Below are 27,067 nucleotides of genomic sequence, written 5' to 3' on the forward strand. Positions count from 1 at the left end.
TGGACGTGAGAAGGCAGAATGAGGGAGAAGCCTGAACTTGAAACCCTGCAAAGCCCTCACCCTCTCTGCTGCGGCCTCCTGCCCGGCGTCCTCTGCCTGCACCACTGAGAGCTCAGCAGACACTGCTGCAATGCTGCAGGGCGCTGACTTCAATGCTGGAGAGCACAGACACCAGCAATGCACGTGGCTACCCTGCTTCTCCGAGGCTGGAGATTACTAGGCCAAGGAAATGCGGTTCCCTTTGAACTGTCTCCCAAGCCCTTGCTGCTCAGAAGTGTGATGCCTGGGCCAGCGGTTCTGCATGCACTGGGAGCTGGTTAGACGTGCAGACGCTCAGGTTCCCCCTCTCCAGACCTACTGAATCGGCAGCCGCGCTTCGACAAGCTCCCCCGGCTGATTCCCAGAGACTGCAGCAGAGCCGTGCTGCTCTGGGTCCCTCCTTCCCAGAGCCACACTCCCGCTGCCAGACCCAGCACATGCCACCCAGCAGCTCCACCCCCTGGAGTGCAGCCGGCAAGAACTGCTGCCCCTCTTGCTTCCCCCCGGCCTTCAGAAAGACAAGTTAGGACCGAAAGGTTAAGCAATACAGCTCTTTGCTTTATAGGACAACACAGCCTGCTCAAGGCAGGAGGCAGAGGTCAGTACTCAGAGAGTAAGTGGTAGGAGGCTCTTGCTTCTGGGCAGCGACACCCAGCGGCCCCCAGGGCACTGCCGCCGTCCAGGCTGCGGGTGTCTGATACCGCCCAGATGCCTGAAGTGCCACGTCAATGCAGGTCATCACTCCCAGATTACTAAAGGACAGGTCGTTGGGCGATGCATTTTAGACAGTCTTAAAAAAACGTTTGGAAGAAAAAAGTCCCGGCATGCAAATGTTATCTAGAAAGTCAATTCGTGGGCAACAATCCTTCCTTTCCCAATAGTACCAGATACACGAGGTTGTCCCGTGTCTCCGTAACTCTCACGATGTTGCTGATGAGCGGACCTACCGCTGTTCCCAACCCCCTTCCTCAGCCAAACTACTGTCAGCGGTTCCTGCTGGTGGTTAATAAAACACACAGGAGGCAAAAAAACACAATGTTTTTAGACTTTTTTTTTTTGGATTTGTTTTTAAAGAAACTGCATACATCATCAGAGACAAACAATAATTTAAATACCATGCAGTTTCTGTATGTACAAAACCTAGGCCATAGAGATCCAGTTTAACTGTATTCTATTTACACCGTCTTCCTCACACAGCCGTCTTGTTCAACGAGAACGCGCTCCTATACAAAGACAAACTATGTACAGACACCCGGGAAGCAACTGGAAAAAGCAGCTGGTCTGGGGGTTAACAGACAAGTGGGAAGAAAGAGTCATTTCATTGAAGGTGACCTTTGCACACTGGCTGGGCACAGGGGGGCCGGAGAGTCCATTCACCGAAGCACACCACGGTTTTCATTCAGCAAATACAAGTACACGTTCATAAACGGGAGAAAAATGAACTCGGGTTTTCACCACACCCACCGTCACATGGTTTGGTTTCTCTAATCTGATAGAAAGGCTAAAATTTTCAGGGTCGTCCAGGGCTCTGAGGGCCTTTGGGGAGGAACACAGCGATTTTGGAAGAGCCCACAGGCCTGTGGATGGCACAGGGGGTCGGGGCAAGGTCCGATTTTCAGGAGGAAACACTTTGATCTGAGAAGTTTCACGTTTTCCCTTTCATGCTCATCCGAATGGCAAGAGGCTCAACTGGAAATCTATCCACACAAAAGAAATCTTTCTCTGTAAACTGTAGCCTTTTCAGAAAAGGAATGCATTGCACTCCAGCTGGGCCAGCTCCCCCCGCCCCCAATTAATGACCATTTGTCATCTTGGAAAGTAACGTATGCTTTTTAATTGTCATAACAATGTGGCAAAAATGAATAATTTCTATCAAGTCTTCCGGATTTCAGAAAAGGAAGGAGACAGCCGAGGGGCCATCCTGTGGTTGCTGAGCCACCTACAAGGGGCTTGAAGCCCCCCTCTGTGGTGGGCACTCTCGGTGGCACAGAGGGGGCACTTCTGACTCCTACAGGTGGCTCTGGAAAACCGCGCTCTGCAGGAAGAGAGGTGGGGCGTGTCTGATTTCTTCCGTGCAGAGTGGTCAGATAGTAGGTCACTTCGGGTGGACAATCTGGGCTGCGGGCTGGCTGCAGGGGGGCGGAGCTGGGCCTCCTGTCCCCGGGGAGTCTGGACAGCCCAGGAACAGGGGCCAGCAGAGCAGCCACGGGCCTTGGTGGGAGGAGCCCAGGTCACGGAATGAGCTCCCGTAGGACTCGCTGCTGGGCCAGGGGAAGGCCTGCCCGTCCTGCCAGGGCGCCGAGAGCCGCCTGAAGCGCAGCGGAGAGTCAACGGAAGCTCAGGCTCGACTCCTGGCAAGGCAGGCCCTGGGCCCAGAGCACGTGGCCGCCGCAGGGAAGTCACAGGAAAGCCCTCCGTCATCCCATCTGCACATTCACACGTCAGTAAGCCTTTCGGGAAGACAGTGCTTACAGCCGCACTACGGTCCTGACCACCCACATCTTCCCTGAACGATACTTCTACCCATGCCAGTAACTACTCAGATTCAGTGATCAAAGAGAAAGGGTCTAGTGGTGACGCGCTCCTGGGGCTGGGCAGCGGCGTGCTCGCTGCAGGAAAGCACGGGGCAGCTCTGCCCGCTGGTGGCTCTGCCTGCGGACCTGCCCGGAGCCCCCCCACAGCTCCTGGCCGATGCTGGCCCCAGGGGCCGTGAATGCGGCAGAAAGGCAATGGCCTCGCTGATGGTGCACATCCCAGACTAACTCGTTTCCCACACAGTTCGGGTGGGACTGGGTAGCTCCTGGTGGCGAAGGCCAAGCCGGCATCTCTCTAAAGCCCGGGCGTGTGGGGAGGAGAGAGAACCTAGAAAGATCGTGGTCCCGGGGGGCCACCCGGGAGGCCAGGCAGAGCTCCTGGCGGAGGGCCCTCTGCGCTGGCAGGAGGGGACAGCAGGAGCTGCGGGGGGCCTCGCGACAGCTGTGCGGGTTTGGGGCCTGTCCTTCCTTCACGGCCCACGCTCTCCTCGGGGCCCCTCAGGCAACAGAGCACTGCTCTCCTGTGGCCCGAGAGAGGCGGACAGTTAGAGCCGCGTCTCGGTCGCCCTCGCCAGCATCACGAGGGCAGGGCAGGGCTCTCTCTGGGTGGGTGTGAGCAGAGGAGCCCACGAGGCCGGCGTGGCTGGCGTCTGCACGGGTCTGGCACACGCCACGCCTGGGGCGTTCCCACAGAAACTGCCGTGCAGACAAAGGACACCAGAAGGCCATGAAGTGGTTCTAGAGTACCCGTCCCTCAGCGACCGGAAGGCCAGTCGTTCAGGAACGGCTGCCGGCCTGCAAGCATGGGTCCTGCCCTCGGAAGCCATGGATTCCCAAGCCCTGTAGTCCCCGGCCTGGGGCACGCAGAGGAAATGAAGACTGTCAGCCAAGCAGTTTCCGACCCCAGCCTTTATGCCCTCCGGATGGTCCTGTCACACACGATACCATAGGTGCACCTCAGCAGTGGCTGTGCCCCGAAGACCACCTGTGACGGTGGGCTTTGGACACAAGGGGTCAGTTCATTTGAACTGAGCAGACGACAGCCTTCTCCTCCTAAAGCAGAGCTTCCCGTGGGCAGCTCAGCTCCATCCGGGGGGACAGGGTGGGTGTTCGGGGTCAGCCTTGCACTCTCAGGACTGACAGTAACCACAGACTCACTGGACAAAGCGCTCTTCCCTTTTGTTCCCGCGTGGAGGGTGGCTGCAGGGAGAGGCCAGGGCAACCAGACAGGGCCCCCTTTCGGCATCCTCCTCCCAAGGGGACCCCGAACCAGAAGCCAAGCCTGGAGCCAGTGTGTTTGGCCACGTCTAGGAGGCCAACCGGATCATTTGCTTCTCGAAGTCATTCCCAGGCCACACCCCCCCCGACTTTCTTTGGACTTGGGTGACAGGTACTTTCGCGGAAAGGACCCCGGAGCCTGCGTGAACGCGGGGCCCAGGCCTGGCTGGAGGACCAGGGCAGTGCCAGGCCAGAAAGTCTCCCGGGAGGCCCTGGTGCCCTCGGCCGCGGGGCGGGCACAGTTCGGGGTCAGCGGTGGCGCCAGCCGCTCTGACCACGGAGCCGTTGCCATGGCGTTTTCGCAAACAGCATCCTGATTGTGTTTCCTTTTCTTCTTCTTCTTCTTCTTTTTAAAAAAGGCAGTTCTGAAGATTTACATCGTGATGGGGAAGTGAATAAATACCAGCACTTATGGTTCTTATAAATTTATGTTTCGACGACAGCATAGCACTCGAGAGGAATTTGACTGTTACGGTCGGTGAAACCTGGTAAGACAAACAAATGAATCAAGACCAAGCGGCTGCCCGAGACATCCGGCTCCACGGCCCGAGATTTCCATCCGCAGAGTCCTTGTTTCTGACAGTGAGAGGGGTTCACATCTCCAACCAGGGGCACATCCCACAGAACTGCTCAAGTGCCTGGGGCCCACCGAGTTCACCTCTGGTTTTGGAATGTTTGATCTGAACTCCTAGGGACCAGGGAGGTGGCTCTGGGGGCCCTCAGGCTGGCTCAGCAGCGAGGTGGAGAGCTCACGTCTGCGGGCCCAGGCACCATCTCTCTGGATGTTCACCAAAGAGGGGTGTCATAAGAATTGCAGTGGTTCTGCCACTGACTAGCCAAGTAGCCTTGTCTAAGCCTCTTGAATCTCTCTGGGCTGTTTCCCCAAGCAGCATCGCACAAGACCATCTGGAAGGGTGACATGGAGTCACAGAATGAAATAGGTTTGGCCCCTGATGCCTGTCAGTGGACAATGATTCTTTCTCCTCGGCTTAAGTTTTCATGAAAACACACTTTGGGGTTAGCAGTGGTCTGGCACTTAGCTCTTTAGTTTGAATGAGTTAAAACCCAGGCTTTTAGCCGGGCCGGTGTGGCTCAGTGGTTGAGCATCGACCCATGCACCAAGAGGTCACTAGTTCGATTCCCAGTCAGGGCACATGCCCAGGTTGTGGGCCCGATCCCCAATGGGGGGCATGCAGGAGGCGGCCAATCGATGCTCTCTCTCATCAATGTTTCTCTCTCTCTCCCTCTCCCTTCTGCTCTCTCTAAAATCAATACAGGAAAAAAAATGAAAACAAATAAAATAAAATAGAAGCCAGGCTTTCAGAAGGTGGGTTTTAGCCGGACCCTTCCCAGCTTCGGTGTCCACAGCAGGGACTGGACGCTGACCCGGCTGTCCCTTCTCCTCCGCGCCCACCTCACCGCCTGGGGTCCAGAGGGGGACTGGAAGTAAACATTACAGCATGAGGGGGAGAAGCCACAACTCGATACTAACCTTGTTAGATGTCTACTCAATTCATGAACTTCCATTTCAGTGCTTTTGAATTCATTCAGCTCCTTCCGAATGGCCGCCTGGAATGAAGAGAAGCCCGTGAGTACGCAGAGGAGGCCGATGGGTAGGAGTTCCCTTTTTATTTTTTTTTAATTTTTTTATTTTTTTATCCTCACCTGAGGACATTTTTCCATTTTTTACTCAGATAGAGCGGGAAAGAGAGAGAGGAAGAGAGAGAAACATCGATGTGAAAGGGACACATCGAGTGGCCGCCACCCACACGACCCAACCAGGGCCGGGGACAAACTGCAGCCAAGGTACATGCCCTTAGCGGGAACCGAACCCGGGTCTCTGTGGACCGCAGGCTGACGCTCTAACCGCTGAGCCAAACCGGCCAGGGCCCTTTTTATTTTATTTCTAACCATTCTTCATCCTTTGACCGAGTCATACAAAATGGGTTCATTCACGGGGAGAGAAAAACAATCACCTGAGACACTCTTGAGAACCTACTGAGACTCCCCGTACCCTGCAATCGAACCTGCACATGATTGTGTATGGAGACTGCCCCGCGCGGCGTCGCCGGTCCCCCAGAGCCGGTTCATCGGAGCCCAGGGTGTGTACACCTGCCCCACACCCCTGGCTCCTCCCAGCACACGTTGCAATGGCAGCCTCCCGCCTCCCTTAGGCAAACACTCCGAACACATCGCAGCAGAGCCTGCCTCACCACGGACACTTCCAGAAGGAGAGGGTGCCCCGCCTTGACTTAGTGCCTCTGCTCTTTCATGAGTCTTGACGCCGAGGGAATAGTTGTCCCCACTCTGGGTAGATGGGGTGTTCGGACTAACCTCAGCACGTTCTGAGATAAACCTGAACGACCTCACCCTTACAGCCCTGCGCACGGGGGCGGGCTGGGCAACCAGGTGCAAAGACAGGTGAGGCGGGCCTGGAACACAAGAGTGTCTGGGGCTGGAAACCCCACTTCTTCCTCAGGGGCTTGAATTCTAAACGTGCGCCCTTTCGCGGAGCTTTCTGAGGTCGACATCTGCTCCGACGGGACATCAAAGCACCGGGGGTTCGGGGCTGGAGTCTTTCGGGAGTGTCGCAGGGGCTCCCTTGGGGAGGGAGGGCGCACCTGAGTCTCCGTGTACTTTCCCGGACACCTGTGGTGCCCTTATCCTTGGAAAACAGGCAGACTGTGGCGCAAGTGGGACCAAGAGAGGACAAGGGCCAGGGCGCCCTTCTGTTGACATGTACAGACCCCGCTGCCTGCCCGCGGGCTGGCTCTGGGCCAGCTCCCAGGGTCGCGCACCCCGAGCTCCTGTGCAGGGAAGAGGGGTGCTATGTTCAGGAGGAGGGCAGTGTCCCACTCGGATGTGTGGGGCTGACCCATCTGAGGCCCTTTCCGGAGGTCTCTGGTCTGGCCACGTCAGTGTCCCCAAGTGCGGCGGCTTCCCTGCCGTCCCTGGTCCAGCCAGCGTCGGGCTGTAGCTGACCCTGCTGGGCCTGTAAAGGCACTGGCTCCGGGAAGCGGGGGCAAAACTCAGGAGACGGTCACATCATTTTGGACTGTTTTTTAAAAGGCCCTTAGCCCTCCAGTTCCTCATGGTGACTGGACTAGAATCACCAGCGATGACCAAGCAGAGTTCCATTTTAATACACGGTCTAACGCACAGATAAGAATGACACTTGCTTCCCTGCACTTTGTATACAATGAACTCAACGTCAGGTTGTTTCCACTGCTTTCCAGTCGGGGAGGGCTTGGTGCAGGGAGGGCGTTTGCTGTCTCCGTGATTTGTGTCGTCTTTGCCATTCGGTTACGAGAACCGCCAGCACAGTGGCCTCGTCTCCTTTTGGTTTTGCGAGTCCCCTGCTGCGTGCCGAGGACACAGGCCTCTGCCTGGAAGGTGTGATAAGCGTGGCACCTCCTGCCCTTGGACGGTCCTCTGCCTGCACAGGTGCGATTCCTCCTCCGGGCACTGCCGCCCACGCCGCCCTTCCTCCTTAAAGCCGCACAGTCCTTCCCGCTCCTCCAGAGCAGAGAGGAATCCACCAGTGACCTCTGCCGATTACCTGGAGCCTGGGGAGGGGCGCTGGCCACATGGGACTCGGCCTGCCCAGGGGGCCCTCAGTGCTCCTCACCGTGCCTGTGACCAGGGCTTTGCTGTTCGTGTCATTACAGCATCCCAGGCAGCAAGCGAGAAAGCCAGAATGTGGGGACCCGCACCCCTCTGCTCGCCTCTGCTTACTTTGTCGGCAGCGGTGAGGCGGGTCCAGGGCTTGTCGGCCCTGCGGTCGTAGTCCTGGGCGTCGGCCACCTCCACGTAGTCACTGAAGCGGATGAGGATCTTCCGTTCCCGAAGTTCTTCCACTGTGGGCCTCTGGCTGAGCTGCAGGAGGGAGAGGGGCACAGTCAAGCAGAGTTTGGATCACTTGCTGGTCCGTGAGTTTATAGCTGAGCAAAATGAGGGCCAGACAGGCAACCGAGGCATCACACAGCAAGGGAGGGACGGGGCCCGGTGGAGACCAGGCTCCCGACTCCTGCACCAGGGACTTTTCTAGGACTCAGAGCGGAAGGGGGAGAGAGAGAGAAAGAGAGAAGACAGAGGGTTTTACTGCTCCGTGAGCTACCTCAGGCCTGTGGGCAGTCAGACTGTCCTAGTGACACTCAAAGTGCCTCTTCTTACAGGCAGCTTGTGCTGTGGGTGTCCAGTGAGGATTTCCCCACGTCGGTCCCCCTTCTCCCACCAGGTGACAGGATCTTGCACAAAGATTTTGTCTTATTTGGATTTATGAGTCCATGTGTGTGTCAAATTCAGTGCTGAGCAATGGGTGTGCAAGTCATTTTACATGTGTGTGCTTCCTGTGACTGTGCGAAATCTGGGTATGCGGGTCAGAAATCTGGGTATGCGGGTCAGAAGAGACCCTGCTCCTCAGAAGGTCAAAGGAAAGGTCAGCCCACGGAGGTAGAGCTCAGCCTGGGGACCGGCCTTTTGGACGGGTGTGCGGTGAGGGACTGAACCTCGTAGGAAGGGACTCATATTCATTCCGCCATCGCCCGACGTCACCCACTAGCACCCTCCTTTGCCCTTTAACGACACAAGGCTGACGTTTCTGCTCTCTCTTCCCGTCACCAGGCTTATTTCTTCTGGAGCAACGAGCCGCCCTCTCCTCAGGATGCTGTCGCTTCACGTTTAACCGACAATATTTAACAGCAATTTTCCCTCCAAGCCCTGGATTGTACTTAATTATTCTATGAAGAGCAGATGCAGTCAGATAGAATCTTACCACAAAGGCCTGCACAACAGACACACACGGAGGGATCCAACCACCCTGGCTGCTCGCTCTAGACCAGGCAGCTGCCCTGTGCCTTCGCTGGGCCAGGGCAGCGGGCAGTGCCCTCCAGGCCAGTGCTGGGAAGATCCGGGGGTCGGAGGCCTCTGGGCCACATGTAGCCCCCCTCCAGCGGTTCTGGTGTGTCCTGGGCAGCCTGGTTCTCCTAGGACAGGGCATTTTGGCATCAGTGCTGGCCTGTCACAGGAAACCACAGGTCTCCCGGGCTCTTTGGGGTCCAGCCTGACTCTAAAATGTGTGTGGGGAGCTTTTGTACTATTGTTAAAATATAAAAAATAAAATATAAAGAAGGATTCCTACTCAAACTCCTCAGTTCCTGTTGCTTGGGACCAGCAAGGTTTGCCCCAGGGTGCTGGACCAAAGGAAATATTTTCGAAGTGTGCCATGACTCAAGAAAGGCTGCTAAGCATGGAATGTGTAGTTTATATCTCTGGAAATCACGACCTGGACTTTACTAACAGCCTGTCGATGGCAGAGTCTGGAGTGAACAGAAAACTATGTGTTGGCTCTGAAGGTCAGGGACCGGTTTCCATGCCTGAATTCTATGGGAACCTCAGACACGAGCTCTCCAAGTCATAAGGCACTCTGCTCAGGAGCCTGGGCAGGGCTGAGGTGGGACTTGTGCTGGGAGAGCCTCCGTGGTGTGTGGACGGACTCAACAGTGCCACCAGGCCTCCACGTGAGCGTGGGCTTGTGCCCCTTCCACGTGGGCTCAGGACACGTCCCTTTGGTGTGTGGCTGGTTGTAGCCACGGGGGCACGTGAACCCAACGGTCCTTCTTCAGATGCTGAGCAAGTGATCTTTGGGGCCTGAGCTGGTTTTCTGGGGATGGTGGACAGGAGAAGAGGTAGGAGCAGGGGTGGTATCAATCTATAGCAGCAATAATATCTCTGCAACCAAATAAATACTCAACCACAGGGAACGGCTGGTCTGTGCCATCAGCATCAGCTACCGTGCTATTTCCTCACTAGAACATGCAGCTAAATAGAACTGCACCGGGAGACCCAGGGCGGAGGGTAAACAACGGAAAAGCAGCCGCCGCCACTGGCGTCGGGTCCCAGTGAGGTCCAGGCCCCAGAGAGAACTGCCCGGGGCCAGGAGGTGTGGGTTCCCTGCCGACTGGCAGGCTCACACCTCTCGTGACAAACAGAGATGTGAAAGCGTCTTGTGGTCTCTCCCTCAAAACCAGTTCCTTCCCTCAAGTTCATTATTTCAAATGCCCCAGGCCAGTCCCCAGGGAGGGAATGCTGAAATGACAAGGCAGTGTTCCCGGGAGGAAGGACAAGAAACCAGAGGAGGAGGGGCCTTTATCTTGTCCTGGAGTCCTGCAAAAATGATGGCTGTCGGAGGCACCTGTCCCTGTGTGACTCGCCCTGGGGGGATGGGTGTGGGATGGAACCGTTTCCCCTGCCAAAATATGCAATTAGTCAAGTTTTTCTCTAAAACTATATACTCTTTTTATTTATTTATTAAAAAAAAAGTCTTTATTGATTTTTTTAGAGAGAGAGGAAGGGAGAGAGAGAAACATTGATTGGCTGCCTCCTGCACGCCCCCTGCTGGGGATCGAGCCTGAAACCCAGGCATGTGCCCTGACTGGGAATCGAACCAGGACCTCTCAGTCCACAGGACGCCACTCAATCCACTGAGCCACACTGGCTGGGCTATATACTCTTTTTAAAGAGATAAGAGTTAGATGGATGTTTAAGTATTTTTCTATTACTACTTTCTAGAAATCCTAAAGTTTAGGAGAATTTTTTGGGATCCAGCAATCAACTCCAAGGAACTTCATGAAAACTGGATTTAAACTTTTTTTCTGAATGTCTAGACCTTTCTGTATCAGAAATGAATCTCTTTTTGATACCATAGTCACTTCAAGGTCACACTTGGAAGAAGCTAATGCACTCCCCATCCTCCTCACTGCTCAATTTCAGGACAAGGGGTACCCTGCATCCGAAGACTGGGTGGGCTCAAGGATGTAAAGAATCAGACCTTGCCTGGGGTGAGGGCCCCTGGATGAAATGAGCCCACTTAGCTCTTGTTCTAGTTCCCACCAGGGGGCGCCGGCCTGTCCTGGCCTATCAGGCACTGTGTGTCCTACTGTTTTTCACTGGGATGGCATTTGGCTTGTCACCAGAAGTCTGGGATGCTCTAAGGGAGAGGAGAGTGTTGAGATGCACAAGTCATCACTTTCATAATTGGTATGATATTTTAGGATCTCTGAACTTCCTTTGCATAATATTTCTGGGGAGAAAAATCCATTAATAAACCTTTGAAAAATTAATTTTAATGGGACTCTTAACTGTCCCTGAGATCTGGGACTCTTTCTCTCAAGATGGTCACTATAGGAGGCTGATTGAGACCACTCTTAGACAGAATACACTGTTATATCTTGTGTCATCAATTAATTAAACTTGTCAACATCACCCAAGAATAGCCTCAATAAGAGTTTATTATCAAAGAGGCACTCATGTAGAATTGGATCCATTTGAGTCTATACTGCATTGCCAAGCCATCTATGTTTGGGGTTAAAAATATATACAAATTCTAGCTTTATGGCTTTTTTTTTGGTACGTGCCCCTAGTGGGAATTGAACCCAGGACTCTCTGGTCCGCAGGCTGACACTCCAACCGCTGAGCCAAACCAGCCAGAGCTAGCTTTATGGCTTTTAACTTAAGTGCTTTTCAAACATCTTCAAAAATGTATCAGTACTTCAGGCTTTTTCCTAATTCAGTACTCCAAATTGGATTTATCGTAATGAAGTTAAATAGTTCTTAGTTAATAGGTAAGGAATAGTATCAGGGGAGGCAAAGAAAATTCATATGTTCCCAAAGTCATCACAAATAACTATGTTGTATTTGAACTACTGATTTTGACAGTGAGTTTCCAATTGCTTGATGGGGTAACAGTACCTTGTTAAAAATAAAATATTCACAGTAACTGAAAATAGAACGCACTTGCCATCAAGTTGCTTGGGGGCAGGTGAGTGTCATGGAATCAAGCAACATAGAACGTCAGGAGACAAAAGGGCAAAAGGTCATGCAGCTGAGTCAACCATGGTCCCCTGGAGAGGTCCTGGGTGGCTGTTTACTCTGATAGCGGAGATATGGAAGCGCTCATGTGCCACCCAGTGGGCCAGGCAGCTGCCCGGCCACTGGGCCAGCAGCGGGCACAGGAGCGGAAGGCGGCCCACCCTCTCCCGTCCCAGCTCTCGGGAGAGAACGTTCTCACCTTTCGAGTTAGCCTCCTCTTGATCTCTCTCTTCTCCTCTTGTTCCTCTTGTTCATTCCGAGCTGCAAGAAATAGTTAAGATGCTTTTGACTTTGTAGCCAGGGCACACGGGAGCGCCTCACCGTGTGGAGAGGGGAGGAGAGAGCTTCCGTTGCCTACCCCGGCCACACTTCTGCCTGCGGGGACACTTTCCAAACTGCCTGCATTGTTTCAAACTGGCGGTGAGCAAGTTGACCTTCTGACTGCGTTTTCTCTCTGTTGCTGGGGTTTTGAGTCTCCTGGCAGAAATGCTGGATGAGAAGAGAGGCTTATAGGGCAAGGAGGGGCTCCTAAGAGTGGGGTGCTGTCAGCAGTGCATGGGTGTCTGGGGAGAGGGGAGGCTCCTCAGATTCAGGCCTCATTCAGCTCTGCCCCCAGCCTCACAATGACTGCAGGGGCTCAGTGTGATGCGCCCTCGCTGCGCTGTGGGAGCGGAACCCGAGACCGGCCTGTGGGGGTGCCGAGGCCAGCCTGGCTGCACAAACAGGAATTTCAAAACGCTCACCTTTCACAAGCCCTGATTCCACTAATTCTTTGAATCTTCCAAGAAGTCCTCTGAGCACGCGTGAGGCCAGAGCGTGGGGTACAATTGCCTGCATTGGGACTTCTAAGGAGTGTCTCAGAGGAACAGATGCCAGAGCCTACAGCTGTCAGCTGAACATGCGGGTGACTGGCTCGTCAGAGGTTTACAGAGCCGCAAGTAAGAGGGTCCGGGAAGGGCGCAGAGCCTGGGAGGGCAGAGGACGTGGGCGTGTTTCTCCAAGGGGCTAGCTGAATGACCTTGGGTGCGTCAGTTTCCTCCTGGGCGGCGGAATGGAAGCATGGTGGTAAGTATGATATTGTCTACAGTCATGAGTCCCAGGAGGTAGGTCTCTGGTCCTCACCCGCTGGGTTCAGAAAGGCATCAGTGACAGGGGCTGCTTCAAGCAGATTTTGGCACAGGGCATACACCGAATGCCTCGGACTCTCGTTCTCTCATTTTGAAATCAACTAGTGTTAAATTATGTTTCAATAACTAAATGAATGTGTTCTATCAGTGCACACTTGCAGTTCAGTTGTCTCGGTATAAGACAGATCTTTAATAAAAGAGGGAGACCCCAACCCACCTCATCAGCCCTGACAGCAGTGACCACAGCCACAGCCGACTCCCCCCCAAGGGGCAGCTCTGCCCACTGGAAGGGAGGACGGCCATTCAGAGCAGAACTCGGACCCTTGAGCCACAGCCCCAGGCGCATGGTTTGGCTGCCTGTGGGGATCAGGACCCTGTATGAAGGCAGCACCAGAAACGCCCAAGGCCTGCCATGGCCCGGGGTTCCCAGAGGTCCCCACTGTAGCCTGCCCACAGTGCCCCTAGCCACCTCTCAGAGTTCCTTTAAAAATGCAAGTTTCTTTCGGATAAAAACCCATGAAACTAGTCAGCCATTAATGTCTTAGTATGAATTAATCTATCAGAGGCAAGTAAGCTGGGAGGCCGACAGCAGGACCCAGAAGAAGCTGAGAGCCCAGACAGCTGCATTTGCAGGAGTGCGAGGGAAGACCCCGTCTGGGTGGGGCAGGTCGCTGTGCTTGGTTCCACTGTACAGACTCGAAGTATTAGGGCCACGGGGGGCCTGAGGGACCACCTAGACCCCCACTCCCAGTTCGTAAATGAGGATGGGAAGGCCCAGGGCAGTCCTGTGGCTGCCCCCAGGATAGATACAGGGCCCATCAGTCAGACAAACAGCCCAGCTTCTTTTTCTCACTGGAACACACTGCCTCTCCTCCTGTCATGTTTTGCCTGGGGCCGGCCCTCCTCACTGCTGGTTACTGGCCTCAGACTCTAGGCAGAGCTTCCTCACCCTACAGGCCCCTTTCCCTGTGCTGAGTGGCATTCTGAGACAGAGCACGGAGCTGTCATCTCCTGTGTGCATCTCTTAGGTTCCTCTGGGGGGCGGGGGCAAGACCACCTATGGGATCTGTACCTTCAGTTCAAACCCAGACTAATGTTTTCTTAGGCCAGTGGTACCAAGGCAACCCCACTGGGCAACTGGGGAGAGAGGCCAGGGTAGGCCCATGATGTCATCGCACCTGCAGCCACCATCAGAGTGTGCTCATTGTGTGGTCAGGTGGGCACGGAGCCTCCCGGCTGAACAGAGCTGGCCCTGTCCACAGGGCGGGCAGGGCGGGCAGGGCGGGGCTGGGAGCCAGGCCTCTGAGACATGGTGCCTCAGAGGACGCGGCTCAGGAGGTACGAACACGGGCGCTTTCTCATGCTACTAAAAATTTTCTTGTTTCACAATCAGATTGGAGGAAAAAAAAAAAAGGAAAAAAAATTTATTTAGGAAAAAAAACATTCCAGAATGCAGTGGAAAAATAAGAACCAACAGGAAAAATGAGTTTCTTCCCAAAAAGTTTTGGGGCTGTGGAATGACCAAGCCAGTCTTTAACTCGCAGCTACCTGAACAGGACAAGGAGGCGGCGGAACTAGAAGGAAACGTGGGAACAGTCTTTTAAGCGGCTTTGGTCTCCTGACCCCCCCCCCCCCCCCTCGACGTGAGTAACTGTCCCTAAGAAGCGAGTATTTTCTGGATGCAATGAGGACCCAATGCGGGGGCCAGCCTGTGATCTCCGGGGTCGGTAAGTGGGGCACGAGCCAGTGCCTTCAAGCCAGAGGGGGGCTGGGCTCTGGCACCTCCTTCCAAAACCCTTGCCTTTGCTGAGAGAACTGTTTCTGAAACCTGATGTTTTTAGCTTCTTTGAGTGGAGGGTCAGGTCGGAGGCCCATGTAGGGGCTCCTTCAGAAGACGACGGATCCGCGCCGGGCCCACGCGCCGGGTGAAGAGGCAGAGGCAGAAGGATGCACGTGTACCTGACTTCTGATTTCAAGAACAAAGGGACACTTTTCTGTTTTTCTTTCCCTCTAACAATGGAGAGTTCATGCATCAGGTGTCAGGTTGGGGCAGAAAGGGAGACGTCCCACAGGCCAAGTGCTTCCCTGACCACGGAAGGACACCCTCTGAAAAGATTCTCTGTTCCACAGCCTACGATGCTTACAAACTTCAGTGCGTGCCCCTTGGTTAAAAAAGGCAGACATACATTCCTAGACACCTAGGAGGCATGTGAGGTTTGATCAAGACCGAGGAGAGCCAGTCCTAAGGACAGCACCGAGAGGTGGGGACACGGTGTGGGAAGCCCACATCGCGCAGGTGGGTGCACCGGAGGGCTGCCCCCCCTCGCCCCCCCTCCACAGCCTCCCCAGGGAACGTCAACAGCTCGTTCTCAGCAAACGATTTCACACTGACCGGGTCACGCGACCACAACGAGGAAGGGGAGCAAAGTAAAATAACCAAGGACTTTTGAGTTTGGCACATGTGGAAATACCCACCCCCACACACTGAAGCTCCGCGTGACCGGAGCCTGCGTGTGTGGGCGCGTGCACACATGCGGGGCCTTGCCTTGGGTGCCTCTGCACCGCGCCTCGTTCCCGGCCCGAGAGAAACTAGAAGGGGTGTGCGTGCGGGAAGACGGGGCAGTGGAGTGAGCTAAACACTTATCTGCTGACCCTCTTGAGCAAAGTTTGGGGAGAGCGGTAATAACTGAGCAGAGGTTTTAATTTTTAATTATGCAGTATCTCCCCCTAAATGGAGGCTCACTGGTGTCCGTGCGATGTGTGGTTTCTTAGTATTATATATATATTTTTTAAGCACCAACTGGATTCTCTGCACATGGTCCGATATCTCTGTGTCCTAAACCAAACAAGGGGCTGGCGAGTGGCCTTGGTACCACAGCCACAGTGAGGTTTTCTCCAACGAGAACCTAAAGCAGGCACAGCAGCCAGCTGGGGAGGGGGTCCTGAGAGATGGACACACAGCATTTTCCTTGGCAATGCTCTCCCAGGCTTTACATTTGATGTTGGGAGGGCGGGGGGATTTGACCAAAGCAGCCAGCTGCACTGGAGAGTCATGTTCTCTAGTCCCAGGTGTCAAATAGCCATTTGCCTTATTTTTGCCTTCCGTGGAGTATTTGCAGCTCTGAAGCCAATTTTGGTTTAAAGGTGACGCCAGCGCTCCTCAAAATCATTTAGTAACAAGAGCCCTCGCAATGCATTTTCAGCTTTTCTCTGACTTACAGCTCACCACAGGGACGGTGGCTGGCGTCTGGGAGCTTCCAGTGAGCCACGTGGATTAAATCTGCGCTCGGTGGGGAGCTGGCCTCGGCTGTTCTGACACACAGGGCTGAAGCCTCAGCCATCAGACACCTTCTCAAGAATTTCCTTAAATCGTAACTACAGCCACCACAGAAACATCAGGAGCTGCCACAGGCTCAGTCACTTACGTTTCAAAATGTTCCTCTGCTCCAACTCCTCTGCAGTCGGCCTCTGGCTCAGTCGCCTGCGGAAAAAATCCAGGAAAAGTTTTTGGACCATATCATAGCCTCCTTGGGTCATTAATCTCTCTAGCCCTCGTAGGTGCATGAAACCGAGCGGGTGGCTGGAGTTCTTGTTCCATCCTGGGCTCCGAAAGACTGACTCTCACGACCGACGCCTCCTCAGTTCCTCAATTTCAACCCCAGGAAAGGCACCCCACGTCACGGCACCAGGCCGACCCTCCCCCTTCCTCCCTGCAGGCCCCTCCCCAGCCCCGCTCCTCCAGGGCCTCCAGGCAAGAAACTTCTCTCCACAGAAGTCCCTTTCTTCCCCTGTGGCCTCCTAACTTCGGGACCTTGGCCTCTGCCTTTCTCCCCCAGCCCCGAGGCCAGAGCTCACTTCCTGCCATGTTGCTGCAGACCTGGTTGGACTACAAAGAGGCCCATGGCCCCAGGGAGACGCAAGAAGCTTGTCTGTCTGCAGGGAACAATAGCTGCTCTTCTTCTTGTCCCCACCCACCACCATCCAGCCTTATTAGACGGGGAATAACACATGAACAGGAACAGAAGTGACACTCCTGTTGCTGGGCACATCAGTTCACCAGAACAAGTGAGCCACAGCAAGGCCTGAACCTGCTATGATGCAACAGCAGAGGGGTGGGGACCGACCACGGGCAGGAGCCACGCAGTGACAGAAGGAATTGCACCAAAGGGGAGAACTCCATGCTGGTACCCCGGGAAGTTCCAGGAACAGTCAGCACAAACACGGTGGGCCTCAGCATTCACAGAGGTGTCCGCATTTTTGGAGCTCTCGGAAATTATTTAACAAGCCTGCAGTTAGCCAGCGTTCTGCGTCACCCTTTGGGAGGAGGTGTGTCGGATAACTGGAAGGAGCTGGAGGCTTCTCAGAGACCTCCCCTGGGACCTGTGGGGTAGCAAGGAGCGTTCCCCTCGCGGTAGAAGTTCCAGTCCAGCGGTTCTCAACCTGTGGGTCGCAACCACTTAGGGGGTCGGACGACCCTTTCACAGGGGTCGCCTAAGACATAACAGTAGCAAAATTACAGTTATGAAGTACAACAAAAATAATTTTATGGTCGCCACAACATGGGGAACTGTCTTAAATGGCTGCGGCACTAGGAAGGTTGAGAACTGCTGTTCTGGTCTCTCCCCAAGTACTGGCAACGAGTATCTGTAGGGTAAGATCTTTACATCATGGAATCTGAATAAAAGTGTAAATAGTTTAAGTCCAACGCTATTGTCACTTGTAGTTTTCTTGTAGTCACTTGGAAATTCACAGTATTGGAGGATCTAAATTTGGACTCCGCCGTCTAGAAGTCCTCTCCGAGGAAGCATCCTCGTACTGCAGGAGGGAAGTGATCACACAGCTGAGCAAACTGTCAGAGGCCTGGACGCAGCCACGAACCCGCTGAGAACGAGCTTCCTGGAGGCTCGGCCGCACCTCTCGGTTCATTTTCCCCAAGAACGCTGGCTTCTTGGGTAGGGACGCACAGCTACTTGATGGGACCATTTGGTAAAACCCAGGTGTTGAATGAAGCTAGGGTTCTGGGGACAATGTTTTGGACAGACCCCAGAGTCAAGGTGGAGCTTGCACCTTGGAAGTCGGGCCACTGGTTTGGAGTCTTCGGCAGAACTTGCCCCCGGCTCGTGCTGAGCAGCCCAGCCGTTGGTTGCCTGGTTCGGCCTGGCTTTTTGTTTTTCTTCTGGGTTATGTTTGCAGGGGACAAGACAAGGAGGGACTCAACTACAACCAGAGAGAATGCTGTTATTAACCAGGCTTTAGTCCAACACGCATGATTTGTAATGAGGACCTTTATGTTTCGTTTCTCTTGAAGGGGTCTGAGGACCTCGAGGCTAATGATAGCTCTAAATTGTAGCTAAGCCCTCCCAAAGGGCATGTGCTATACTTAGCTTTGACTCTGAAAATGAGATTTGGTAGGAAAAGGATACTGTAGCACTGTAAGGACAAAGTACTAAACAGCACAGGGGTCATGGGTCTGGGTTCTAGTTCTGACTCTGCTCTGAGCCGCTTTTCCTTGGACAAAGTACTGGACCCTGCTGGGCCTATGCTCTTTTTTTCTGCAAATAATAAACAGTAATAAATGAATGCTGATTTAATGCCTGAAGTGTGCCAGCATGGCTCTAAGAACTGTATGTGTGCTAGTTCACTTAGTCTCCATAGCAGCTCTCTGAAGTAGGATGTACTATCATTTCCACTCTATAAATGGGGAAACTGAGGCACAGAAAGACAGTTGCATGCCTTGCCTCAGGTCACGTGGCGAGCACATGTCTTAAATCCAGGCATTCTGTCTCTGTAGTCTGAATACTCTTAACTAGTTTATTAGCTTCTTATTACTGCTGTAACAAATGAGCACAGATTTATTATCTTATGGTTCTGGCAGTCAGAAATCCAAAATGCATTTCACTGGGCTAAAATCAAGAGTGAACAGCCCTGGCCGGTTTGGCTCAGCGGTTAGAGCATTGGCCTGTGGTCCAGAGAGACCCGGGTTCGGTTCCGCTAAGGGCATGTACCTCGGTTGCAGTTTGTCCCTGGCCCTGGTTGGTCGTGCGGGTGGCAGCCACTCGATGTGTCCCTTCACGTCGATGTTTCTCTCTCTCTCTCCCTTCCTCTCTCTCCCTCCCACTCTATCTGTACAAAAAATGGAAAAAAAATATATATATATATCCTCGGGTGAGGATAAAAAAAAAAAGCCCTGGCCGGTTTGGCTCAGCGGTTAGAGCGTCGGCCTGCGGTACAGAGAGACCTGGGTTCAGTTCCCGCTAAGGGCATGTACCTCGGTTGCAGTTTGTCCCCGGCCCTGGGTGGTCGTGCGGGTGGCAACCACTTGATGTGTCCCTTCACGTCGATATTTCTCTCTCTCTCTTCCTCTCTCTCCCTCCCGCTCTGTCTGAACAAAAAATGCAAAAATGTCCTCGGGTGAGGATAAAAAAAAAAAAAAAAGAAGAAGAAGAGTGAACAGAAGTGTGGTCTTCTGGGAGAAGTGGAGAGTCTGTGCCCTTTCCAAACCAGTGCACCCTCAGCCTGTCTCTGACTTTGACCCTCCTGCCGACTCTTAGGAAGATCCTTGTGCGGACACTGGGCCCACCCAGGTTATACAGAATCATCTCATCTCAAGACCGGTGACTTAATCACAGCTGAAAAGTCCCTTTCGCCATCAAAGGCTACATGTTCATAGGTTTGGGGGTTACGACATGGACATTTTTAGCGGTCCAATATTCTGTCTACCACAACCATAATACCTTACTAGTCAGAAGCTGCAAACGGATGTCTTCTGGCTGGATTTGACTCTACAGATTCTCCTCCGCATGCTCAGACGTTAGAATTTCCCACCCGAATGCCTTTTGCTAGGGTGTGCGCTCCCCGCGGCAAGGGCCCCATCGTGCAGACAACACCTGTGAGTGCAGTGATATCTGTCCTGATTTCTTCCGTCCCAGTCACTCCTGGCCCCTGGCGGCGTCTGAGTTTGAGAGCCCTGGATGAGATCACCAAGCTATAACTTCTGGTTTCCTTCTTTCATCCACAAGCTACCCAACACCCACTAAGAGCTCCACCGAGGAGCACCGATGCTCACAGCTTAGAGGTGCACAGTGGTGATTAACATTAGTATGTGAAATTGGATCAACAATTTTCAGGAGCTGGACTGTAATAAAATGTCCTCAAAATGATAAGTTGGAGAGGATTTAGACTGTTACGGCAGTGTAGCAGGCACTACAGATTCTTGCAGCGCCTCAGCTCGGCCCTCTGCAGGGTCGACCAGCTGAGTCCACACCACGAAGTAGAGCTGGGTGCATAGCAAAGCCGCAGGGAGAGAACGTGGGAGTCCTGTCTCCACTCCGCCTCCTGGACTCTTCCCGTGTCCTCTGCTCTCATTCCTGTCCAGACCTGTTCCTAAAAGCAAATGCTACATACTCGGCCATATTCAAATGCAAATTCATTCTTTCATTTCACAAATTATTTGAGTGCCAGCTCCAGGCCAGGTCTGTGTTAGGCACAGGGGCACAGTGATGAACAAAACCACATCAAGGTCCTGCCTCCTGGAGCCTAAAGCCTGGAAGGGGCTGGGGGACAGGTATTCACCACAGTCGCAGAACCAGCTATGAGATGTGACTGTAGGAATGGCTTCCGTGGTAAGTCGCCTGGGGCAGTGATACTGGGATCTGACCAAATTAAGTCGTCAGAAAAAGCTTCCCAGAGGAAATGACGCCAGATCTGAGGGCTGGAGGGTGCCGGGCTGCTGGAGGGGAGAGGGCCAGGGGAAGAAGGATGGTGGGGACGAGGCAGGGGCCAGCTGCGTGGCCCATGTGGCCTGTGTCTGGGATTCCGATGTTTTTCCGAGGAGCGATGGGAAGCCACCAAAGAGCTGCAGTTTTAGGATGGGTGAGGGGAGAAGTGCGTGGACATTTCAGGTGTGAGACCACACTGAGCGTTGTGTGGAGAACGGACTGGGGGAGGCGAGAGGCGGTTTGCGTAGAGGCCTCAGAAGGCTAGACCTGGCAGAGGCTGGCGGGCAGGGGGCTCGGCTGTGGCGGTGGGCAGGCAAGTTCTTAGGAAGCCAAGCTGACAGCCTATGAAGACAGAGCATATGGACAGAGAGGGAAGGAGGAGGTACACAGGGCATCTGGTAGGTCTCCTAACTTACACAGCAGGACAACAGTAGTGCCATTCATTGAGATGGGGAACACTGGGAGGGAGCAGAGCACTTCTGGGGAGAACAGAGGAAGGATAGAAAAAAACTATGAGTTTGAGCCATTGAATCAGAAAACTTTTGTGATATCAAACTGGAGGTGTCAAGTAGGCAGCTGGATCTATTGAGCTCAGTGGACAGAAGTCTGGACAGAAACAATTTTAAAGGTTTTCTTTATAATTTTTAAATGACTTTTATAATATGTTTTCATTGATTGTAGAGAGAGAAAGGAAGAGGGAGAGAGGAACATTGATGTGGGAGAGAAACACCAATCGGCTGCCTCCTGCATGCCCCCTGCTGGGGATCGAGCCCACAACCTGGGTATGTGTCCTGACCTAGAATTGAACTGGTGACCTTTTGGTGCACGGGAAGATATTCAACCAGCTGAGTCACACTGGCCAGGGGAAGTGACAGAAATGTGTGACAAGTCCGCAACAGAGATGATGTTTGAAGCTAGGCATGGAGAGAACACTGAACGAGAAGAGGAGAGGGCTTAGGATGGAGACTTACAGAATTCCAATACTTCATGCTAAGGCTGAGGAGGACAAACCTGCCAGGGAGTTAGAGGAGAGGGGTGCATGGAGGCAGGATAAAAACTAGATTGTCACACCGTGAAGACTGTCTCGTCTTTATGGAAGCAAAGTAAGCGATGGGCGTGGTCAGCCGAATGCCAAGGGCTGCGTGCTGCTCGAAGGCCAGCAGGGCCTGGAAGGATGCCCACTGGGTTTGCACCAGGCAGGGTCTTAGCAGCCTCACCTAGAGCTCTGTCAGTGGGTGGCGGGGACAGAAGCCAGGCGGCAGTGGGTTGAGAACAGAGGTCAGAAAAGGGACATAGCATGTATGGAGGACTCTTCCATGAAGCCTGACTTTGAAGGGGATGAGAGAATTGGAGCTGAAGGAGGCTGTAGTGAGATTTATATTTTTTAATGGGAGAAGACTGAACACATCTAATGGAAAAAATCCAGATTAAGTGGTGGTGGTGAGAAACTAAATATATAAGGAGGGAGCAGATAGTACAGGAGTCCTGAGAAGGCAGGCGGGGTTGGGACCCACAGGACAGAGGAGGCCTCACCTTGCACATGGAGGATGGACAGCCCTTTGCTGTAACAGGGGGAAGAAGAATAGAGAGCATTGTACATAGGTCTGTATGTTTGGGTACTGGAATTAATAAAGGCCTTCCCAACTGATGGTTCTTACTCTTTCAAGTTGGACTATAATAAAGATGACTTATAGTCATTGAAAATGTTACCTTTCCTTGAGGGATGTGTCTTTGAAAAGAGCTAAATTCACAGACCAGAGGGATGAAGCTCTAGCCTCAGAATTCTAATCATCAGAATTTTAGGGGAACACCCAGGGCAGCCTGCCCCCTTCACCGAGTAAAGCAGCCATGGGCTAGGTTCCTTCTGAAATCTACCTGCTGCAGAAGAATTGGCTAATAGAAAGCTGAATGACAGCACAATTACTGTATTAACAAAGTGATGACTTTATAATTCCAAGGAGCCCAAAACTCCAAGAATAAAAGTATTGTATCTCTTACCCCCACCTTGCTAATAGATTAAAGTAATTGTATCTGATTTAGGCTAATATTAAATAAAAAAATTTTAAGTGTTTTTATTGATTTTTTAGAGAGAGAGAAGAAGGGAGAATAGAAACATGAGTGTGAGAAACATCAATCAGCTGCCTCCTGCACGCCCCCTACTGGGGATCGAGCCCGCAACCCAGACCTGTGCCCTGACCAGGAATCTAACCAGGACCTCTCTGTCCTTGGGACAGTGTTCAATCCACTGAGCCACACTGGCCGGGCTAACTGAAAAAAATTTTTCCTGACTATATATTTAGACATGACCATTTATATGCTTGGGTGGCAAGGGAAACCTTTTTGGGAATTAAACATGAATTGAAAACATTTATATAAAATAAATCCAAAAGTAAACATTTAATGTACTTTCAAGTGATCTATTTAAATAATTTTGCTATTATATATGTGGCCCTGGTTTATGAGCTATCTCTGAGCAGCAAAATCGTCTCCATGGCTAAAATGATTTCTTCTTTCCCCTGGACCACAGCTAAATGATTTTCATTTACTGTGAATTGAAAAAAATCACCGAATTTCCATTTAAATGCCACATGCCATTAATCACCATATATGAAACTTCCATTTTCTTTCAACACTTGAGAATTGATCTTTTTATCGGTCTTAACTCCCATCTTCACCAGTAACTATAAACAAGCATACAAACAAACGCACTTCAGTTTTGGCCTTGGAGAAAGGAGCCAGAGAATGCAGTACCAGGGTGCTTCCAACAGATGCAAAGCAGGGGACACTGCACTCAGGTGGGGTCATGTCTGCCCCATCCACCGTCAGGGCCACTGCTGGGCATCCGACTGGGCACTTGCACGGGGCCCAGAACAGCCCCCCCACAGGGTTATCCGGTCCAGGGAGTCAGCAGCGCTGAGGGGGACAAACCTCACTCTGTCGAACCAGTTCTTGTCAAGGTCACTGATGATTTAACTGCCAGCTCCGGTTGGGACCCCGTTTTATTTGACCTTTATTGTGTGACACCTTTGACTAATAGCTACTTCTTGAGCCTTTTTCTTCCCAAGGTTTTCAGAGGCCTCACTTCTTCTTTCTCCGCCGCTTTATTTCCTGCCCCTCACAGGTCTCACATACGATGGCAGCCCCGAGGGGCCGTCTCCTTCAGGGTGACTCCAGGGCCAGGAGTGCTTGCCAGCGCCCCCTGTGAGTCCACCTCTGGCCAGTGGAGCAAGGGGACGCTGATGGCCAGTCTCTCTCACACTTCCTATATTTTGGTGCCAAGCATGGGCCAAGGAGGAGGATGGGGGCGGGAAGGTGATAGATGGTCTCATGTCTCTGCGAACGGCCTCCAGGGGCTTGGCATTGCCCTCGGAGTCAAGTGCAAACGCCCTCCCGACCACGCAGTGCCGTGTAACGTGGCCCCCACGTGTTCACCTTGGAGATGAAGATAACGGGGTACACGCCCACGTGGCAGGGAAGCTGCCTGCTCCGCCTGGCTCTGCCCGGGAGAACTAGCAGCTGCCTCCGCCGTGTTCCGCCTTGATCACGGTCTCCGCCGTCACCCTGCTGACACACTTAACGTGACAGTCTCCGTCAGCGGCGCAAGTGATGTGTCATTCATCTGTTTCCAGACTTAGTATAGCACCTGGCACCCAGGAAGGGCTTGCGAGATTTTTGATAATTAAATCAATAATAATGAACAACCCTTTAACCCAGGTGTGCCCCTGGGGAGACCAGAGCCCTGGGTGTGAAGGCGCCCCTGACCCCCGAGAGGCGCCCCTGGCAGGCGGCAGAGCAGCTGTGCTTTCGTGCCTCAGTCACGGTGCCCGTCCACCTTCTCTCTGTGAACCAGCCAGCACAACTCTTAACACTGTTGATCCAGGCACCCGACTCCTTCCAGGTCCTTCAGTCAATAATTTTCAACTCTCCCCTCATCATTATTCCCCTCAAGCTACTAACAAATAGCCTGGCTACAGCAGAGGAAGAACTCAGAGGGGAAATGGATTGGGACCCAGAGCCCTGCCTCCTGGCCTGTCTCCACCATTGGCCAGAAGGTCGCTTGGGTACATTACCTGGCGTTACCTCTCTACACCCGCGTGTCGCCGTGTGACAAATGGCCATAACATCAATCTAGCCTGCTTGCTGCCTAGGAGTGTTGAGGACCGAATGAGAACAAGATATGAAAGTCCCCTTTAAAAAGAAGTATGAAGCATAAAGTATTATTTTTGGTAACTTGAAAAAAGTCTCTTATCTCAAATAGATAAACAGGTTATGCTTCAGAGAAAAATGTTTTTGGATGTATTTACTGGAGGTTGTGTTCCCAGTGTGAGACCCCAAGGTATCATAAGATAATATGATTATAATAAAGTCTAATAAGATATGCAATCGGGTGTTGTGAGGCGATAACCAGGGAAAACATTGAAGCAATGCTGGCCATGTTGGCTGAAATCAGTTCAGGAATAACAATGGGACTGTGTCATCAGCTAGGCGACAAAACCATTAAAAAAACCCCCAGCAGGACAAAAACTAGAGCCTACATAGTAAACACCTGCAGTGTTGTTTCGGTTATTAGACATAAATCCAATATTAGCAACCAGGAAGGACACACCTAGAGATTAGGATAGTTAATAAAGTTAAACAAAGAACATACTCATTTCAATAATCTTTACATAAAGAATCAACCAAAACAAATGCTAAAACAATGTGATGTCAAAAGATAAGGAATGTGGGAATTCAGAAAATGTCCACTATTCTACCACTTTAAAGTGACCAAGATGATTTGATCACCTTTAGCTTACTCTGCGTGAGTCTGTCTGTCCATCCATCCATCCATCTATCCACCCAGCCATGTGTCGATGCATACTTCCATATATCCGTCTGTCCATCTATCTCACTGTGCATGCATGCATCCATCAATGTACCCCTCAATTCATCCACGTGTGAGTCCATCCATCATCCATCTGTTACTTACTAGACATTGATCTGGGTCTTCAGAGCTAAGTACAAGAATAAACAATACTGTCCTGGGAGGTGTGGCTTGATTGATTGGAGTGTCATCCCGTACAACAAAAGGTGGCAGGTTCAGTTCCCGGTCAGGGCACATACCCAGGTTGAGGGTCCAATCCCCAGTGGGGTGTGTGTGTGTGTGTGGGGGAAGCAACCAATCAACGTCTCTCTCTCTCTCCCTTTCTCTCTGTAGAATCAATTAAAAAAAAAAAAAAGAACTAACAATATTAGCAAGAATGACTGCGTATGGATGATATAATAAAGATCTACCATCGAATGTATAGTGTTTTATCTTTCGCCATTAGCCTCTCCCTAAAACACGAAAGTCAAGATTTAGTCTCTGCTTTCTTTCTTTCTCCTTCTTTTAAATCCTCCAATAGATAGCTCTACTGTAAAAGTTAACATTCTCCCTAGGAGCACAAAGCATTTTTTAATAACCTTCCATTTGTCTTCAGCAAGTTTAATACGATCTGGCAAGAGGTCAAGGCGAGACTGAGGCAGAACCCGTACGTCAGTACTGCCCTAATCAGCATGCTTCCCTAGCCCAGGGGGAGCAAAACCCATCCTCCAGCTGTAAGTTCACGCTTATCCTTGGTCCTCCTCCTGTAGTATTTTGTCTATGTTCCTGATCTCTGTCATTTCAGTGGTTTCTGCATGAGTGCTCTCAATCCTGTAGTGCATTGGAATAACCTGTGTTACCTTTAAAACTACCACTGGCTGGGCCACACTCTTGACCAGTTAAATCAGACTATATAATAGGGCAGAGCTCGGTTACTGATACACAGTTTCAACAGCTTCCCAGGTACTTTGAACACGCATTCAGGACTGTGAAGCACTCCTTTAAATCAGTCCCCAGGGCCAGCAGCATTGCGTCATCTGGGAACTCATTAACTATGCAACTTCTGTGTAATCAGAAACTCTGGGAGGGGAGCTGTCTGTGTTGTTTCAACCCCGGAGACTCACAGGCACGTTGAAGTGAGAACAAGGGCCCTGATGGCGTTCAGAGAGGCGGAGGAGGCTGTTTCCACAGCTGGGCGGGGCTGTGGCACAGGCCAGCAGGTGAGCCTACAGAGCCTGTGAGGATTTGGAGAGGTTTTGTATATCCGAACGCGGTTCAGTCATTACTCATGTCACTGAAGTTAGGGAAATCATTGAGCAATTAGGAGAGAAATGAAGCGTGCAAGATGTTGTTCTCCCACACAAGTGGAAGAACTGAGATTTCTATCTTATGAAAATGAAAAGATCGGGAAGGAGTTAGAAGCCATAATTTAGACAAATGGGTATAACATTTATTTGACTTCAATTCAATATGCTTCAAGATATATCTGTTGAACACTGTCCAGATAAGGTACCGGGTAGGTGGGAATTAAAAAGATGAATATGAATATGTAATAAAACTTTGTAGAGTTAGAGATGTGTTAACCCTGCTGGCCTTGGGGACCTAAGAGGTAGGTTTTTCTTGGTTCAGAACTTAACTCCTTTCTTAACCAGTGCATTT

General features: G+C 52.1%; 1 protein-coding gene across 2 annotated transcripts in view; it reads right to left on the reverse strand.

Moving 5' to 3' along the window:
- Positions 1-1,121: 1,121 nt before the first annotated feature.
- The window catches only part of LOC118626224 (phosphatase and actin regulator 1), a 226,291-nt gene continuing 200,345 nt past the window's right edge, over positions 1,122-27,067 (reverse strand). For both annotated transcript variants that reach the window (XM_036255616.1, XM_036255615.1), the window contains 5 exons: positions 16,273-16,328; positions 11,920-11,981; positions 7,587-7,727; positions 5,344-5,420; positions 1,122-4,336 (listed from right to left, as the gene is read on the reverse strand). In XM_036255616.1, the coding sequence (XP_036111509.1) occupies positions 4,321-4,336; positions 5,344-5,420; positions 7,587-7,727; positions 11,920-11,981; positions 16,273-16,328 (352 nt within the window). In that variant the 3' untranslated portion in view covers positions 1,122-4,320. The remainder of the gene's footprint in view (positions 4,337-5,343; positions 5,421-7,586; positions 7,728-11,919; positions 11,982-16,272; positions 16,329-27,067) is intronic.

The sequence above is a fragment of the Molossus molossus genome, unplaced genomic scaffold (assembly GCF_014108415.1).
Source record: "Molossus molossus isolate mMolMol1 unplaced genomic scaffold, mMolMol1.p scaffold_m16_p_12, whole genome shotgun sequence".
Taxonomy (NCBI): Eukaryota; Metazoa; Chordata; class Mammalia; order Chiroptera; family Molossidae; genus Molossus; species Molossus molossus.